The sequence below is a fragment of the Myodes glareolus genome, chromosome 3 (assembly GCF_982192425.1).
Source record: "Myodes glareolus chromosome 3, mMyoGla1.1, whole genome shotgun sequence".
NCBI classification, from domain to species: Eukaryota; Metazoa; Chordata; class Mammalia; order Rodentia; family Cricetidae; genus Myodes; species Myodes glareolus.
In genome coordinates this window covers 82,351,707-82,371,611 of record NC_142028.1, presented here as the reverse complement: position 1 = coordinate 82,371,611, position 19,905 = coordinate 82,351,707, and the positions used below count along the sequence as shown (strand labels likewise).

At 38.5% G+C, this 19,905-nt stretch overlaps 1 protein-coding gene across 3 annotated transcripts in view; it reads left to right on the top strand.

Annotated features, from left to right (window-relative positions):
* Eps15 (epidermal growth factor receptor pathway substrate 15) overlaps positions 1 to 19,905 on the top strand; it is a 97,751-nt gene that overhangs the window by 72,603 nt on the left and 5,243 nt on the right. For 2 of the 3 annotated variants that reach the window (XM_085686402.2, XM_085686404.2), the window contains exons 16-23: positions 1,458 to 1,661; positions 3,772 to 3,888; positions 4,068 to 4,158; positions 8,475 to 8,510; positions 9,749 to 9,885; positions 11,455 to 11,521; positions 14,931 to 15,007; positions 16,530 to 16,692. In XM_085686402.2, the coding sequence (XP_085542528.1) occupies positions 1,458 to 1,661; positions 3,772 to 3,888; positions 4,068 to 4,158; positions 8,475 to 8,510; positions 9,749 to 9,885; positions 11,455 to 11,521; positions 14,931 to 15,007; positions 16,530 to 16,692 (892 nt within the window). The remainder of the gene's footprint in view (positions 1 to 1,457; positions 1,662 to 3,771; positions 3,889 to 4,067; positions 4,159 to 8,474; positions 8,511 to 9,748; positions 9,886 to 11,454; positions 11,522 to 14,930; positions 15,008 to 16,529; positions 16,693 to 19,905) is intronic. The other variant, XM_085686403.2, reaches the window with a different exon arrangement.

Sequence of the window (19,905 nt, the reverse complement as noted above, 5' to 3'; positions counted from 1 at the left end):
CTTTAAAGTTGAAGATTTAACAATACTTCTACCTATTAGTGCTATTATAAGGATTAAATGAGGCAAAAGATGAGGTAGTTTAACATAGTGTCTGACACATAAATTCTCAGTAAATATTGTCTGACATGTATTTTTGTTATTAGTTTTTAAAGATTTATCTGTTTATTGTATATACAGTGTTCTGTCTGCATGTGTTCTAACTTGCCAAAAGAGTGTACCATATCTCATTATATATAGATGGTTGTGAGACACCACATGGTTGCTGGGAATTGAACTCAGGACCTCAGGAAGAGCAGCCAGTGCTCTGAGCCATTTCTCCAGCCCTCTCTTGTTTTATGTCAGTGTGACACAAGCCAGCGTCATCGGGGAGGAGTAGCCTCCTTTGAGAAAATGCTTCCATAAGATGGACTGTGGGCAAGCCTATCAGGCATTTTTTTCTAGATTGATGGGGGAGGGCCCAGCCCATGGTGGGTGGTGCCATTCCTGGGTTTGTAGTCCTGAGTTCTATAAGAAAGCAGGCTGAGCAAGCCATGAGGAGCAAGTCAGTAAGCAGCACTCCTCCATGGCCTCTGCATCAACTCTTGCCTCCAGGTTCCTAACCTGGTTGAGTCCCTATCCTGACTTCCTTCCATGATGAAGAGTGATGTGGAAGTGTAAGCCCTTTCCTCCCTGATCATGGTGTATCATCATAGCAGTGATAACCCTCACTAGATTGAAACATCTTGTCTTTTCTTGGGTTTCTGATTGTTAGATCAGTTTTGCTCATTGAAATAATTTAGTTTTCTTGTTTCTACTTTTTATATATTACTTATATATAATAACATAAAATTATATATTTTTATAATTTTAAATGTAAATATATAAAAATAAACATAAAAATCTATTATTTAATCTATTATAATTGAATTCTTCCTTTTATGTCCCACTGTGGAATTCATTTGAATAGTTGAGGCCAAAACAGCCTTATGCTTTGTTTAATGAACTTTGTGTGACTCAATATTGAAGATACTTTCTAGGACTCTTTTTTCCCTTTAACAGATAGTGCCAGAACACAGGGCATTCACTTGCCTTACCCTTACCTTCTTTAACTTCTTTCTTGTAGCTCCCCTACAGCTTTATTGCTGAATCTTCATCCTCTCTGTTACTTGGCTATCTTTTTCTCTGGTATCCTGGGTCTGTCTTTTTCTAATTATACCCTGAAAGACTGCCAGTTCTCAGATACTGAGACAGAATTCTTGGAGATTTCACAAGACTTACAAAACAAATACATGCCTGCTGAAATTGCAGGAGGACTCATTGGGAAAGATTATTGAAATATTTAAGTCATACTTCATTCCCAGAGGATTCTCCTAATAGAAAGCAAACTCATCCTTGAGTAAGTCTAGGGGCATACCTCTTTGTATGATACATATACTTCTAATATTAAATTGTTTTGTATTTCTGCTTTGTATTGGCAGATGCAGATGAGACTGATGGAAATGAAAGATCTGGAAAATCATAATGACCAATCAGATTGGCGCAGTAGCCCACAAAGCATTCTTGTAAATGGTGCTACAGATTATTGTAGCCTCAGCACCAGCAGCAGTGAAACAGCCAACCTGAATGAACATGCTGAAGGCCAGAACAATCTAGAGTCTGAGCCCATACACCAGGAGTCATCAGTGAGTCTTTATTCCATAGTCTTCATAATTAACGTCCGACACACACACACACACACACACACACACACACACACACACACACACACGAGAGAGACTGATGAAGATCAAAGTTTGTGTGAATATACTTATGCACATGTTTAGAGACCAGAGGTCTTCAAAGTGTTATTCCTCAGATCCTTTTTTTTTTTTTTTTTTTTTGGTACGCGATCTCTCACTGAGATCTGATCTTCACTGATTAGATTGGGCTGACTGGCCAGCAAGCCCTAGGAATCTATCTACACCTCCCTTGTCTTGGGATTCCAAGCCCACACCAACATGCTTGGCTTGGAATACATCCACATGGATGCTGGGGATCTGAACTCAGGTCCTCATGCTTGAATAACAAATACTTTATCCATTCGGATAGCTTCCTAGCCCCATATCCAAGTTTTGTTAGCTAGCATTATGTATAATACAAAGAATGACAATTTTTTAAAGATATTTTTAATTTTTATTTATCTATATGTGTTCACCTGCCCACGGAAACTGGAAGAGGGTGTCAGATCCTTGGAGCAGGAGTTAACAGGCAGTTTAAGCTGTCTGGTGTGGGTGCTGGGACTCGAACTTGGGTCCTCTGGAAGAACAACTAGTGTTCTTAATTCTTAAGCCATCCCTTTAGCCCCAACAATTGAAATTCTTTCTTTTCAGGTTTTTTCTTTTTGGTTTGCTTGTTTGTTTTTTGTTTTGTTTATTGAGAAAGGGTTTCTCTGTGTAGCTCTGGCTGTCCTGAAACTCACTCTGGCTGGCCTCAAGCTCTGGGATCTGCCTGCCTCTGCCTCCTAAGTACTGGGTTTAGAGGTGTGTGCCACCATACCCAGCTTCTTTTCAGTTTTAACTAATGTTCAAATTATTCTAATTAATAAAATTAAAGATTTTTTTAAATGCTATGGTGTTATCATACTGGCCACAAACTTAGTATGAAGCTAAGGATGGTGTTAAGCTCTTTTTTAATTTGATGTGTCTGTGGGGTAGTGTTAACTAGTGTGTTCACCTGTGATTGCATTCATCCATGTGTGCAAGTGTGGAGGCCAGAGTTCATTTCTGGTCTTCTGATGCCACTCTCTACCTTAGTTTTTGAGACAGGGTCTCCTCACTGAAAATAGAGCTTGCTGTTTTAGTTATATCAGTGGTGTCTACCTGTGTCTGCCATCCCAGCATTGGGGCTACTGTTAAACACCACCATTCCTGGCTTTTATTTGGGTGCTCTGAACCTGAACTGAGTTAGTTCTTGATGTTTGTGCATTAAGCACTCTACCCATTTATTATTTATATATTCCTAAATATATAAATACCACTTGCTCAGTCCATATAATGTTACTTGTATGTGTTATGAGTTCAGAGCTTACCACTTAACATTGAATATGAAAAGGTTTTTAAAGGGGCTAGGCATGTAGCATAGTAGCAAATAGTTTTCATAATATGCAAGAGGCCCTGGATTTAATCCCCAATACCAAAATAAATTTTTTTTAATATTTTTATTTATTTATTTATTATGTATACAGTGTTCTGTCTGCATGTATGCCTGCAGGCCAGAAGAGGGCACCAGATCTCATTACAGATGGTTGTGAGCCACCATGTGATTGCTGGGTATTGAACTCAGGACCTCTGGAAGAGCAGTCAGTGCTCTTAACCTCTGAGCCATCTCTCCAGCCCCCCAAAATAAATTTTAAAACACCTGTATATGTACAGTTTTTAAAATACACACCTTTACATCCCAGCACTCAGGAGTCACATTGAGCCTCTGTGAGTTTGAGGTCAGTCTGGTTTTATAGTGAGTTCCAGGCCAGTGAGTACCACACAGTAAGACCCTTTCTCTCTCTCTCTCTCTCTCTCTCTCTCTCTCTCTCTCTCTCTCTCTCTCAAAATAAAAAATAAAAAGTTGTTAAAATAATCTTACCCAATTATGGGGGCAGGGGGCCAGTATTGATATTCCACAATATTCTGTGGAATCTAGACAAAGACTAGAGTGAGTCCCAAACAGAGGTTGTTGGGCTTCACAGCAACAAGCCACCTCACCAGCCTGAGACAAAAGATTCTTAAACCTTCATACTCACATATGTATTTTTGGTAGGTGAGAAGTAGTCCTGAAATAGCACCTTCTGATGTGACTGATGAAAACGAAGTTGTGACTGCAGCTGGTAATGAAAAAGTTAGTCCCAGATTTGATGATGACAAGCAGTCAAAAGAGGTGAAAATAATTATATATTCAATTGTTCTTGTCACTCATGTCATAAATGTTCTTTGTAGCTCAAGAATATTTACTGAGTTTTCAAAGTTTGTATATGATCTAAATGTGTGTTACTTGAAGTATTATCTTTTAAATGTTTGGTTACTAAAAGATCTGTTTTAATTTAAAATTATTTCTAGGAAGATCCATTTAATATAGAATCAAGTTCACTGACAGATCCAGTTGCAGATACAAACTTGGATTTTTTCCAGTCTGATCCTTTTGTTGGCAGTAAGTATCTTTCTTTTATAAGTGTGTTCAAAATAAGACTTTCTGGTGTATAAACTATATAAGCATTGAGGCTTCAATTTTGAAAGTTTTTTTTAATTGTTTTTATTGAGCTATATATTTTTCTCTGCTCTCCTCCCTTCCTCCCCCTTCTCCTTCTACCCTCTCCTATGATCCCCACACTCCCAATTTGCTTAGGAGAGCTTGTCTTTTTCTACTTCCTATGTAGATTAGATCCATGTATATCTTTTTTTGTAAATATTTTTATGGTTTATTTAACTTTATTTTATGTGTGTTAGTGTGAAGGTGTCAGATTCCCCTGGAACTAGGTCTTCAGACAGTGGGTGCTAGGAACTGAACCCAGGTCCTCTGGAAGAGCAGTCAGTACTCTTAACCACTGAGCCATCTCTCCAGCCCTATGTATATTTCTAGAACTATCTTGTTAAGTAAAGTGAGCTTGGTGTCATGGTTGTATGCTTTTAATTCTAGCCCTTGGTAAGCAGAAGTGTGAGGTTTGAAGCCAGTCTGATCTACATAGCTAGTTCCAGCCAGGGCTACATAGTGAGCCCTAAGCTCAAACAAAAAAGGGACTGGAGATGGTTCAGCAATAAAGACCACTTACTGCTCTTGTAGAGGACTTGTATTCAGTCCCCAACACACACATGGCATCTTACAACCATCTGTAACTCTAGTTCCAGAGGATCTGATACCCAGTTTTATCTTTCTTTGGCATCAGACATGTGTATGGTGGTACATAGACATGCGAGCAAAACACTTATACACCTAAAAGAAAAGTAAATCGGGCTGGAGAATGGCTCAGAGGTTAAGAGCGAGCACTGGCTCTTCTTCCAGAGATCCTGAGTTCAATTCCCAGCAACCACATGGTGGCTCACAACAATTGGATCTGGTGCCCTCTTATGGCCTGCAGGGATACATGCAGGCAGAACACTGAATACATAATAAATGAATGAATGAATGATCTTTTTAAAAAATAATAATTAAAGAAAACTAAATCAAATATATACAAACAAGCAAAAAACAAAAGATGAAACTAAGACAGGCAAAATAACTTACCTAATAGTCATGGCAGAAATGAGCCCAAATATTTGAACTCTTTAAATAAACAAACTGTAAAATAAAACAAAAACAAGATAGTTTTTGAAATGTTTAAAGCACCAAGAATAAACTTAAGTTTTATACTTAAAATATATAGAGCTTGGGCTGAAGAGATGGCTCAAAGATTAAGAGAGGTGGCTGCTCTTCCAGAGGTCTTGAGTTCAATTCCCAGCCACCACATTTGTGGCTTACAACTTCTTTAATGAGATCTGATGCCTTGTTCTGGCCTGCAGGCATATGTGCAGGCAGAACACTGCATACATAATAAATAAATTTTTTAAAACTAATATATACACATATATATGTGTATATATTTCTCTATATGGACATATATAGAGATGTGTGTACACATACATATACATATATATGTGTGTGTGTATATATTGTGTGTGTGTATATATATATATATAAAGAGAGAGAGCGAGAGAGAGAGAACACGCTGAGGTTGTGGCTCAGCAGTACTTGTCTAGCAGGCATGATCCTTAGAAGAACATTTACAGTTTTATAATCTTCACAACAATCTTATTTTGGAACAGTTTAGCACTTTCCCCCACCTCAACTCCAACCTCATTTTAAAATGGGCATAATTATTTAAATAACTTTCTCCAAAATGTATATGCAAATAACCAATAAGCATATAGAAAGATTTTCAACATTAGTCAAACCCCATGAGATACTACTTCATATACTAGGATGGCTGTAATCAAAAGATGGATGATAACAAATATCAGTGAGGATATATAGAAATTAAAACCACAATACACTACTGGTGGGAATATTAAATGATTTTTTTGTCTTTGGAAAATGGTCTGGAAATTTCTATGCCAATAATTAAACAAAATTATTGTAAGACCTGATATGTAATCAGGAGGAATAGACGTACACCCACATTAAACCTTGTATGTCTTTTGCTTGCTTCCCCCCCCCACTCCCCTTCCCTCTTTTTAAGAGACAGACTTTCTCCTTGTAGCCATGGCTGTCCTGGAACTCTGTAGGCCAGTCTGTAAAAACATATATGTTGATGTTGAGCAGTCCATCATTTTTTCTCTTTTGCAATTAGTCTTGTCTTTTTTCCTAATGTATGTGAACATTATGTATGTATGTGAATGTATGAGTTCAGAAGCCAGAGGCATTGGAGCCCTCTCGAGTTGGAGTTGCAGGCAGTTGTAAGGTGCCCAATTTTGGTGCTAGGAATTGCTCCTTGGCAAGAACAGTATACACTCTTAAATCCTAAGCCATCTCTCTAGCCCCGTTTGTCTTTTTATTGTTGATTTATAATAGCTTTTTACATGTTCTAAATAAAACTCTCTGATGTATGATCTGAAAATATTGTGTGTGTGTGTGTGTGTGTGTGTGTGTGTGTGTGTGTGGAGACAGTTTCTCTTTCTGTAGCTCAGGCTGCCTGAAACTAGTGACAGTTTTCTTGCCTCATCCTCCTGAGTGTTTATTATAGGCATGAGCATTTATACTCCTGTTTTTCTTCCAAGAATTTTATAGCTGTTATATCTAGAACTTTGAGGCTGAAGGAATGGCTTAATGATTAAGAACACTTGCTGCTTTCCCATAGGACCTGAATTCAGTGCCCAGCACCTATATCAGATAGCTCTCTCCAGGAATTCGATGCCCTCTGGCCTCTATGGGCACATGCACACATGTATGCTTGCTCACGTACACACACATACACACAGAGATTATCGATTTTTAGAGCTTTGATTTAGTTAATTCTATATCTAGTATGAGGTAAAGATCTTTCCTGATAGCTGGGTGGTAGTAGTGCATGCCTTTAATACCAACACTTGAGAGGCAGAGGCAGGCGGATCTCTGAGTTCAAGGCTAGCCTGGTCTACAAGAGCTAGTATCAGAACAGCCAGGGCTGTTACATAGAGAACCCCTGTCTTGAAACGCCAATCCCCCTCCAAAAATGAAAGAAAGAAATCTTTTCTGTTGTCCAAATACTTTTTGTTTTGTTTTGTTTTGAGACAGGATATCCTGTAGTCTAGGCTGGCCTCAGACTCCCTATATAACTACTGATCCTCCTGCCTCCACATCCAAATGCTGGGATTATTATGTATACCATCACACCAGACGTATGGAGTTCTGGGGATGAAGCTCAGGACTTGGTTCTACTGGGGAAGAACTCAGCTAATCTGGCTTCATCCCCAGCATCCAAATGCCGTTGGTTGAAAAAACCATCCTTTCACTCTTTCTGCATCATGTGTTCTTGATATTCTTGTCAAAATTCAAGTGACCGTAACTTTGAGAATTTATCTCTGTCTTCTTCAGTTTATGAGGGTTTTTTGTTTGTTTTGTTGTTTTTGCCTTAGTCCTTTATTTCATGAAGTACTAAGGGTAATATCTACCTAGTAACCAGGAGTAGAGATTTTGTTGGTAAAACTTTACTTTTGTGTCTCTGTCTATAGCCTCTTTCAGTCTTTGTTTTACTCCCTGTAACCTCTTTTGGCCAAGGGTAAGTTTATTTGGTTCTTACATTAGTTACTCTTCTGTTGTTGTGATAGACACCATGACCAAGACCTCTTATGGAAGAAAGAGTTGACTTGGTTTACAGTTCCAGAGGGTTGGAGGCTATAATGGCAGGGACAGCATGGCAGCAGGCACGACAGCTGGAGCAGGAAGCAGAGAGCTTCAAGGTCTTTGAACTCTCAGAGCATGCCTGCTGTGACACACTTCTTCTAACAAGGCCGTACTTAACCTAAACCTCCCCAGTGACACCAACTAGGAACCAAGAGATCAAATGCCAGAGACTATGGAGTACTTTTTCATTTAAACCACCATAGTTCTAGTGGTTACTAAACTACATAGTTCTAGTGGTCACCAAAGTTAGCCTTTTTATATGAGGTGTATTGAATCATCATTTACTTTTTTATTATTTTAAATCTTTCCTAAAGTGAATAACATAATTTTGTTTACTTTGAAGTAGAATTATTGAATCTATTAAGTATTGTTTAACTTAAGAAACTCTGTTTTAAAAACACTCTTCTCAACAATAATACATAATAATTTTTGTGTGTATGTTTTTTGTTTTTTGAGACAGGGTTTCTCTGTGTAGTCTTGGCTTTCCTGTAGGACCAGGCTATCCTCATACTCACAGAGATCCACATGCCTCTGCCTCCTAAATGCTGGGATTAAAGTGCGCCACCACTGACTGACTGTATTTTCATCTTTGTTTACTTCTTTTGTCACAGGTGATCCTTTCAAGGATGATCCTTTTGGAAAAATTGGTCAGTATATTTTTTTTAGTTTCTTCTTTAATTCTTTTCTGCTTAATTATAACCTTTTACTGTAGTTTGAGACAAGAACATACAGCTTGGGTGGTCCTAGGAGGGGAACTCCTTTTTATTAAAACCACTCTAAAGTCAAGGCAAGATGCTAAAATATTTAGAGAGTGATTAGAGCCTTGTGAGTGTGCGTGTGTGTGCGTGTATGTGTGTGCACGTGTGATTAAGCTTTGCACATGCTAGGCAAGTACTCTACTACTCCTCCAACCCAAGCCTCACCTTTTTTTTTTTTTTTTTTTTTTTTGGTTTTTTGAGACATGGTTTATCTATAGCTTTGGAGCCTATCCTAGAACTAGCTTTTATAGATCAGGCTGGCTTTGAACTCACAGAGATCCGCCTGCCTCTGCCTCCTAAGTGCTGAGATTAAAGGTGTGTGCCACCACCAGGCTATATTTTAAAATTTGTTGTTTCGAGGCAGGTGGATCTCTGTGAGTTCAAGGCTAGCCTGGTCTACAAGAACTAGTTCCAGGGACAGTTCCAAAGCTACAGAGAAACTTTGTCTCAAAAAACAAAAAACAAACAAACAAACAAAAAACCAAAAAAAAAAAACTTTTGTTGTTTCTTTTGTAAGCATTGAACAAAAGGACTTAAAAATCAATCCCTTAAAGTTAAGTTTAGTACGTGTAAAGCTCTGTTTCCTCAAAAGTATATTATAATGTGAAATAAAAAAAGGAATGTGGGGTTCTGCAGGAATTCAAGTGACTTTTTAGTTTTTGAAAGTCAAGCAAAGTCTGTTCAAAAAGGACAGTTTTGTTGATTTTGAAAGAAAAACACCAGGGCAGGCAAGCTGTAAATCCCAACAGTTTCTTAGAGGAAGGGAATGGAGAAGAGAAGGGAAAAGCAGTGTTATCAGTAAGCTAGCATGGAGGTCAGTCATGTAATGGGCAAGCCAGCTACACTGTGAGAACAGGAGCTTTAAAAAAAAGTAAGAGCGCTCCAAGTATCAGAATATGCAAACGTAGACTCTGGCCAGCATTGGAAAGGGACAAAAAGAAGTTAAAAAGAAATGGTTTTGGTTTTTTGAGTCTGAATGGTGGACAGACCCAGCCCAGCCCAACCTCACAGTGGCTTATAGGGAATGCTTCAAAATGTCTTTTAATTGAAATAGTGATAATGCCTATAAGCAGTAGTGAATTATAATAGGTTTTCGATTTTTTTATTTGTTCCTTTTTTCTCTTTAGATCCATTTGGTGGTGATCCTTTCAAAGGTTCAGACCCATTTGCATCTGACTGCTTTTTTAAGCAGTCTTCTACTGACCCTTTTACCACATCAAGTGCTGACCCTTTCAGTGCATCCAGCAATAGCAGTAATACATCGGTAAGTGGCAGGTTTAAAAATTCAGATGGCTAAACAAATATCCTAAGGAAATTTCTTGAATATACAGTGATAGACTGGCTTTGGACTTAATATGTAGTTGAAACTCTAGATCTTCTGGCCTCTACCTCCCTGGTGCTAGGATTGCAAGGCATGTACCACCATGAAGTCAGGCATAGATGACCATTATTCTGTTTTGTTTTGTTTTGTTTTGTTTGAGACTTGGTTTCTCTATGTAACAACCTCAGCTGGCCTGGAACTTACTCTGTATACCAGGCTAACCTTGAACTCACAGAGATCTGCCTGCCTGTGCCTACTGAGTGCTGGAGTTAAAGGAGTAGGCTGCCATGTCCAGAATGACCATTATTCTTTTCTGGGCAGCACACTATGTCTCATTCCTGTGTGTGAGTGGTTGCACTATTTGATGAAGTAGAATGAAACCGGACATCCGTAAGTGCATTACTTCTTCCGCCCTCCTTGGGTGTATGTGTATGTACCTTCCTCTTAAGGGCAGAATTCTAGATTTTTAATTTTTGATTTTGTTTTATGATACAGTGTTTCTCTGTCCAATCCTGGTGGTCCTGTAGCTCACTATGTAGACCAGACTGACCTCAAATTGACAGAGAGCCACTTGTCTCTGTCTCCTAAATTCTGGGCTTAAAGGCCTGTGACACTATGCCCTGCTAGATTTGTTGTACAGTGTTTTTTAAAAAAAAAAAAAGGTAATATTTGGAGTAAAAAGGGGATAGTAGTGGAAAAACTGTTGAAGTCTAAATAAAGCCTGTAACTGTAATTTAGGTTTTTCTTCTGGTGTTAAATCCTTAGTTTTAGGCCAGGCAGTGGTGATGCAAACTTTTAATCCCAGCACTCGGGAGGCAAAGGCAGGCCGATCTCTGAGTTCGAGGCTAACCTGGTCTACAAGAGCTAGTTCCAGGACGGACACCAAAGCAACACAGAGAAACTCTATCTCGAAAAACCAATAAATAATATTCTTAGTTTTAGTAAATAGGCCATGATTACATGAAATATTAATATTAGAGGTAGCTAGAAGTGCATGTGGGAACTTAGTACTGTCTTTACACCTCTTCTGTAAGTCTAAATCATTTCACACTAAAAAGTTCACATAAGCACTTATAAAGCAAAAGAATTGAATACCATCAAAGCCAGGATACTGGTCACCTCTACAGGGCTGGGTAATACAGTCAGTGACATAGGGCTTAGTTAGCATGTGTGAGCTCTGGGTTCAGTACTACCAAAAAGTGACCTGCAGAAGAGGGGTTGGGATTGTGGTTGGCAAGAGGCACATGAAGCCAACTGAGTGTTGGGACCTTCCTGAGCGATGACTGCATAAAACTTGTTAAATTATACATATGCCTCGTACTTTTTAGGATAAATATTTTACAGTCAGAGTAATTATTTTCATTCATTGAGACTACATATAAGGAAAGGGAAAACTGTGTTCCAGATGTTTATATTTTCTAATAAAGAATTGTGTAAAGTATTTTCTTGGGTTTGACAGTGAAATTCCAGCTATGAAATGTTGCCTCTCATAGATTTGTACCATTTCTATAGGTAGAAACTTGGAAGCACAATGATCCATTTGCTCCTGGTGGAACAGTTGTTGCAGCTAGTGATTCAGGTAAAGACATTTGCTTGTCAGTTTTATTAGTGCTCAGCCTTGCTTTTTCTTTAAGAGTTTCTTCTCTAAACATTTTTGCCCTATTAATTAAGACTTTTAAATTGATGCATAATTATTTCCATTTATAGCATGCTGGTAATAGCAGCAGCAAGTATGTGTATCACTTTTTACTTTCCTTACTCATTATCTCGTTTATCATTCACCTTCAAGGTTTTTCTAGACTACGTACTGTGTTCAGTGTCAGTAAAACCAAGAAGCTTTAGCTTTATACAGTGTAGTGTTGAACTGAAAAGAAAATCGGTCAGTGGGTAAGAGCACTTGCTGTATAAGCCTTCAGACCTGAGTCTGAATCCTAGCACTTGCATAAAAAGCTAGATATGACTGCACTTGACTATAACCTCAGCATTGAGGAGCAGAGACGGGTGGATACTGACAGCAGACTTGCTTACTGGCCAGCTAGCCTATTCAAGACGATGAACTTCTGGTTCAGTGAAAGACCTTGTCTTAATTCAATAAGGTAGGGAACAGTAAAGGAAAACATCCAGTGTTCTACCCTGACCTTGCCGTGAACATTCATGTGCAAACCACACATATGCACATGTATAAACATGCACACAAATAAATAAAAGGAAAAAATATTAAAAATTATCAGGGTGTGATGATAACACTTTAAAATCCTGGTTCTCAGGATGAGGTAGGATTGCTATAAGTTCATGGCCACCCTGAGCTACATAATATGAACTACATAGTGAATTTCAGACTAGCCTGGGCTATAAAATAAGAACTTGTTTTTTGGTTGTTTTTTGGTTTTGTTTTTGAAAAAAGGAGGTGCCTGGAGAGATGGCTCAGCAGTTAAGAGCATTTGTTGCTCTTGCAGAGGACTCATGTTCAGGTCTAGAACCTACATGTTGGCTCACAACAGTCCTTATTTCCAAGTTCAGGGGATCCAGTGCCGTTTTCTTACCTCCATGGACACCAGGTGCACATGTAATGCACATGTGCGCATGCAGGCAAAACACTCTTCTACATAAAATAAATCTTAAAACGAGGCCCACATAAATATTCTCCAGTATATTTTATTTTCTTGTGAGCACCTCTTTCTCTTAACCCTGGTGTTCAATCCTATAAAGTGTTGTTTGGCATTTACTCCTAAAGATTTTAGCCTAAGTTCAAAAATGAGTGACTTCAAATGAGTAATAAAAATTGTTTTTAATATAAAGAGGTTCTATTAAAATACAGAGAAAATCTAAGCACGAGGAAACTAAGTTCCAGAATATTAATAACTAACTTGATCAAGGTTACAGTTTATGAAAAGGTAAACCAGTTGACTAGATTCAATCCTAGGTCTGATGGAATCTTAAAACATTTTCAAATCGGGTTGTGGTGGCTCATGCCTTTAGTCCCAGCACTCAGGAGAATCTCTGTGAGTTTGAAGCCAGGCTGATTTACAGAACAAATTCCAGGACAGACTCGAAAAGCTACAGAGAAACCCTGTCTCAGAAAACCAAAAATAAATAAATAAATAGATTCGACTAAGTAACTGCTTTGTTTCCACTCTTCATTAAGACTAAGACAGATAGTAGGCTGGCCACTGCTTGGGAGCACAGGAAATTAGAGGAAAGTAAATTCAGACATGAATGCTTTAATGTCATGTGGCTAGTAGGGTGTGTTATTTTCTCAGGTTGTTGATGTGACTGAGTAGTTTATGATATAGCGTGATTAGTACAAATGCCTTAACAAATTGGATCTCTTATGTTGAACAAATTGTCATAAGATTCATCGTGACTGAATTTCAGGGAATTGGGTTTTAACCTCCAGCATGAGTAGCAAGAATGAGAAATTCAAAGCAGATATGGAACAGATGAGTTACTCTAACGCTGGGTACTAATCACGTTTAGAATTGTGGGCATTCAAAATCAGTTTTTAAAATGAGTAAATTTCTATTTATTTCATATATATTTTTAATTTATATTAGTTAAAAAATCATTGTCTTCTATTACTGCTAAAATATTGTTGTTATGAAAGTACATTAAGTGTTTGAGTTCTTTTCGGCACTTGCTTGCTCCTGGTGGGCAGACACTGCACACTGTGGAAGAAAAGTAGTAAGGAAAAGCCAGTCCAGAACCTATTTCTATATACTCTGTTCTCACTTGTAAGTGTGATTTTTCTACTTTAGATGAGATTAGTTTTGGTACCTGTGTGTGTGTGTGTGTGTGTGTATGTGTCTGTCTGTCTGTCTGTCTGTGTGTCTGTCTGTGTGACTGTGTATAATATTTTACTGGCCCCAGATTGAGGAAATATAGTGTCTTTCCAGGTGCTGATTAAAGTTGTGCCCATTAAGATACGAATGTTTCTTTGCAGGTACATTTTACTTAGGGTATCTCTTGAAGACTGTGAGGTTGACCTTGATAATCTTACATTTAAAGGGTATAGAGGTGAGGGGGAGGTCTTCATCTTAGGATTCTTTGGTAAGCAGCTACTCTTTGGGGAAACTTTTTCTTTAGGATTTTCTGTATGTTTGGTTGGTTGGTTGGATTGTTTGTTTGTTTGATTGATTTTGGTTTTTCAAGACAGGATTTCTCTATGAAACAATCCTGACTGTCTTCAGATTTACTCTGTAGGCCAGGGTGGCCTTGAACTCACAGAGATCCACCTGCCTCTACCTCCCGAATGCTGGAATTAAAGGTGTGTGTCACCACGACTGGCCATCTCTTTTTATTTTTAACCACAGGTTCTTAGTGCAAATCTATCCTGGAAACTTGAGCAGGTGTGCCTTACCTCCTCCAGCATACACACTCAGATCTGTGCCTGTGACAGTTGGCTAGAATGGGGGAAAATATCTGACAAATTCAAACTGCTTATCAATTGTAGATAACTGTGGAACAAAGTAGAATACATTTATTGCGGTAGTGAACTCACTTCTTGCTGTGGAAAACCCCCTGGGTTTGTGGAAGAGGTAGCATTTGAAATGAGACTTGAATGATGTGTGAAATGTGTGGCTAATGACCCTTTAAAGTGTCTGATAACATTATGAGAGATAATTTGGCCAAGCACAGTGTCATTTGACTGTGATCTTGGCACTTGAGAGACTGATAGACAGAAAAAAAGTCATATGCCATTCTGGGCTGTACTTTCCTCAGAACAAACAGCAATTAAATGAAGTCCATAGGAGCTGTTTGACATGTGTTCCAGAGCTTAAACACCCCACCTTCAACTAGACCTGGTTTGCTCTTGGGTCTTTTACAGCTGGTTTATACAAAGGCATACACCATACGGGATTTTCAGTATGTAACTTGTCTGTTTAGACATCAGTCATAAATTTAGGAATTATTATTCTGAATGTTACCAAACAAAAAGCGAACATGAGATATGGTGTCTTACACTGATTTTTTTTCTTTGCTCCTTTTAGCCACGGACCCTTTTGCTTCTGTTTTTGGAAATGAATCATTTGGAGATGGGTTTGCTGACTTCAGCACATTGTCAAAGGTAATCTGCAGTGATTAATAGGAAGAAACAATACATCATGTTCCATCAAATAAGCGGCCTTCTTATAGTTAGAGCCTTCTCACAAATGTGGATATAACTGTAGTCAGTCTATAGCAGGGCTGATTACAGATGGATGTTACAGATCAGCTGTAAAGTAATTGAATTTCTATATGTAGGAGGCAGTGATACAGGTGGCTACATTTTCTTCTGAAAGGTCTACTCAGTATCAGAGTTAGAGTTGTTTCTCTGTTTAAATGTTTTTTCCAGTTGAATTACATTTTTTTCCTGTGTCCTTTCTGGGTCATTACCCACAACATTCATTCCGTCCCCTGTATACTTAATTGATTTTATCCTTTGAAGTTATTAGGGTCTGCATCAAGATAAAATCCGGTGCGTGGTGTCTGCCACCTATTGTTCAGCATAGCTATAGTATTGATTCAGGCTAAGAGAAAAATATTTGAAGATATGCCAAATTGTCTGTCCCTATGGAACATTTGACAATGTCCAGAGACATCTGTGGTTCTCAGAACTAGGTAGAAGATGCTGCTCATATCTAGTGAGTTCATCCTCCAGTACCCTGCAGAGCCACCATTCCCACTCCCTAGATGTTATTCCATCCCAAAAAGTTAGCTGTGCAACTGTTGAAAAACACTGGCCGAGCACAGTGATGGTAGCCCACGCCTTTAATCCCAGCACTCAGGAGGTAGAGACAGGCAGATCTACAGAACAAGACAGCCAGGCCTACATGGAAAAACCCTGTCTCAAAAAACCAAAAAAGAAAAAAAGAAAGTTTGGCATTGGCCTAAAATAAATCATAATCTGATTTGTTACAGGAAAGCCAATAATCCTCATATGTTTAAAAGTCAGGGTTTTCAAACCAACATTAAGACTTAACATTTGGGGCTGGAGAGATGGCTTAGTGGTTAAGAGCATTAACTGCTCTTTCAGAGGACCTTGGTTCAATTCCCAGCACCCACATGGCAACTCACAACTGTCTGTAATTCCAATTCCAGGGGATCTGACACCCATGGCAAAACATCAATGCACATATAAAATAAAAATAAATAAATTTTTAAAAAAGACAACATTCCACAGGATCAGTTTACTTTTGAAAAATTGACTCTCAAATTATCTTCATAGTTTTTCTAGAAGCCAGTTTCTCTAATTCTTATTGTCTTGCTTATATTCAAGTGCACTGAGACACATAGAATCAGCCATTCTTTTTGTTTTGTTATCATTCAACTCAGATGGTTTTTTTATACCTCAAGAAGTTTTGTATTGCCTAATGCTTACTTAATAAGCCTTCAGTCTTTTTGTTTTGATGTCTGTTGACTCTTGATAAGTAAAACTATGAGAATACCTGCTCATACAGATGAATTGTAATCCTATTTGTTCTTGAATGTAAAGGATAAAATGTCACTTTGGGGAATTAAAATAAAACTGCTGATACGTAAATCATTCATCTGAATACTATATGACCATGTGTATATCAAACTGTATAAACATTTCTTTTTAAACAAAGGTCAACAATGAAGATCCTTTTAATCCTTCCACATCAAGTTCTGACAGTAATGTGGTCATTCCAAAAACTGTGTTAGAGGAAACATCCACCAAGAGTGAGGATGTACCTCCAGCACTGCCGCCCAAGATTGGAACTCCAACAAGACCCTGCCCGCCACCTCCTGGTATGAGAGTTGGGGCCTTTCCTAGACAAATGTATGCTTTTTCCCTCTAGAAAGTATTGTGTGGGCCTTTCTTACGTTGTTTTGTATTATATAAAGGCTGTGAGTAAGAACCAAGCACTTAGCATAAGCTTGCTACTGACCTCTCCAGCTAGGCATGTGTCCCTTCCCCTACCCATTTAGATAAAGTTTGGGTGAAATCTCTTTGTTTTTGTTTTGTTTTTTTGGAAACCCATTGATTATTATTTGAATAGCAGTTTCCTGTACTCTGGTTTTTAAATTGATTTTCTTGAGAAAAAACAAATATGAAGTCTCTGTAAATCTTTTGTTTTTTTATTTATTTTTATTTAGAAAAAGGCAAGGAAGGAGCAGGCAAGAGTGGCAAAAAGAACTGCTTGCCCTTTAAAACTCATTTAGTTTACAATAGACATTTGTTTTGTTTTGTTTAGCTGGCCTGGAGCTTCCTTTGTAGACCAGACTGGCCATGAACTTGAAACTCTTGAATATCCACCTGCCTCTGTCTCCTGAATGCTAGGTTTAAAGATATGTACCTCCACACCTGGCTCTAGAAGTCTGATTTTAAAATTCTTTATCTGGTCTAGGAACAAATTGTAGTTTTGTTTTGGGTTTTTTTGTTTGTTTGTTGTTTGGTTTTTGCTTGATGTTGTATTTAGCACTACACCAAGAAAAGGTTTGTTTCTATGCAGAATAAAGTATCTATGAAGACAATTCCTCTGAGTATGGGTAGTGCTGCCAGCTCATTCCTGAGTAACATTTCAGCCCAAAAGTTAGGTGATCACTTTTTTAAGTTTTGTTGGATAATATAACTTTCCCATGGTATTTGATTGAATATCTGTTCAGAACTTATGTAAATGAGTTAACTGCTTCTCATCTTTTAAAGAGAGTCACCTATATCATACATTGTTAGAAGTAAGTTGGTTAGTCTTTATTTTCTAAAGTAATATTTTGTTCATTTATGCTTTTACACCTGTGTGAGTATGCTTTTAAAACCCAAATGCCTTAATTTAGTGTCTTAATTAAAGCTGAGAACAAGGCTAGTGAGATGACTTAATAGGGCACAGGTACTTACTTGCTGCATGAGCCTTGTAACCTGTATTCAGTTCCCAGAATCCGTGTAAAGGTTCAGAGACAGAACAGCGTAGTGCAAGGTTTTACTCTTTTAACTCTTTCGGGGAGGCCCACCACCCAGCTCTCAAGTAAACACACATGGAGGCTTATTTTTACTTACAAATGCCCAGCTTTAGCTTGGCTTGTTTCTTGCCCGCTTTTCTTAAGTTATCACGACTACCTTTTGCCCCTGAGCGCTTATCTTTCTCTATTTCTGTTTTGTTGTTATTGTTGTTGTTTTCAAGACAAAGTTTCTCTGTAGCTTTGGAGCCTGTCCTGGAACTACCTCTGTAGACCAGGCTGGCCTCGAACTCACAGAGGGCCGCCTGCTTCTGCCTCCCAAGTGCTGGGATTAAAGGCATGCGCCACCACTGCCCAGCTCTTTCTCTATTTCTGTATACCTTTCTTTACTTCTTTCTCCATACTTGCTGTGTAGCTGGGTGACTGGCCCCCGATGTCCTCCTCCCCTTGTTCTCTTGCTCCTCCTCTTCCTCATTTCTCCTTCTATTTATCCTGTGCCTGCCAGCCCCACCTATCCTTGCTCTTGGTCTTGCTATTGGCCATTCAGCTCTTTATTAGACCTTCAGGTGTTTGCAACAGGCAAAGAATCACAGCTTCACAGTTAAACACATTCTCCATAAACAGAAGCAATATGCTTTAAAATAATATTCCCCAACAGAACTAACTTCATGAAGTTGCTCTGGCAACACATGCCATACACACATGTACTGTGGCACTCATGTTCACACACACACCTGATATATAGCATTCACAATAATAATAAGGCTGAAAATATTCAAACGTCCATTACTGTAGAAAGAGCAAAGGGAAAGAATGGTTTGTTGAAGAGGTCACTGGTTAGAGGCCTTAAATTCATATTCCAGGTGGTCCTAGCCTGAGTTTGTGAACCCCACCACACCCCCAATTTTAGTAATTAAATCTGAGACCTCGTGAATGCTAGATAAGCAGTCTGCCACTGAATTGCATTCTCAAGGCTTTAGTATTTTGTTTTTTAGACAGTGCCCCATGTAGTCCAACCTGGTCTTGAACTGAATTCCTCCTCCTCTCTACTGCCACATTCCAAGTGCTAGTATTAGCCCAGGCTTGGTTTTGGTTTTTATTGTTTTTGGCTATTGTTGTTGGTTGGTTGGTTTTTCAAAGCAGGGTTTCCCAGTATAGTAGTGCTAGCTGTCCTGGAACTCACTCTGGCTTCCAGAGTGAACTCAGGCTGGCTTCAAACTCACTGAGATCTGCCTGCCTCTGCCTCCCAAATGCTGGGATTAAAGGCATGCGCCACCACCACTGCCTGGCTTTGGTTTTAATTTCCTTTGGAGTTTTCATTTGTTTGTTTGGATTTTTCTAGTGATACTACAGAGCAAACCTAAGGATTCATAAGCTGTACCCAGAGTCATCATTTTGTGACCTTAAGTCTGTTATTTCCTATATTTAAGCCTCAATGCTTTCGTTGTTGTATGGTAGTTGTGACTCAGATCCTGCCTGCCTTCACAGCACTTTCCGAAGGCTTGTGTAGTGGTATGTGGTACAAGCCTCTTTTGTAAACTGTGTTTATGAAAAAATCAATTATGACTATGAGCATACTGCTATAGGAAGAACACATTTGAAAAAACTTAAATTTCTCTCTCTTTTTTTTTCCCCAAAAAATGTTACACACTTTAAGTAAAACTTTAAAATAAGAGAAAGCTGGGCATGATGGCACACCCCTTTAATCCCAGCACTAGAGAGGTAGAGGCAGGCGGAGCTCTGAGTTTGAGGCCAGCCTGGTCTACAGAGCAAGTTCCAAGACAGCCAGGGCTACACAGAGGAACCCTATCTCGAGAAAACCAATCAAGCAATCAATCAATAAACAGTAGATAAATAAATATATAAATAAATGGTATCGAAACAGTGGGTTATGAATTAGCAGAGCAACACACTGTTATTTGGTCAAAGATTAGTCAGCAGTACATGTATAGACTGTGAACTTCTAAGTGTTGGTCAGTCTCAGCTTGAAGTTTTATAGAAGTGAGGTTTTTGTCAGGTTTTTGTCTTGTTATATTTTACGCTACTAGGCGTTATATATGTGTAATT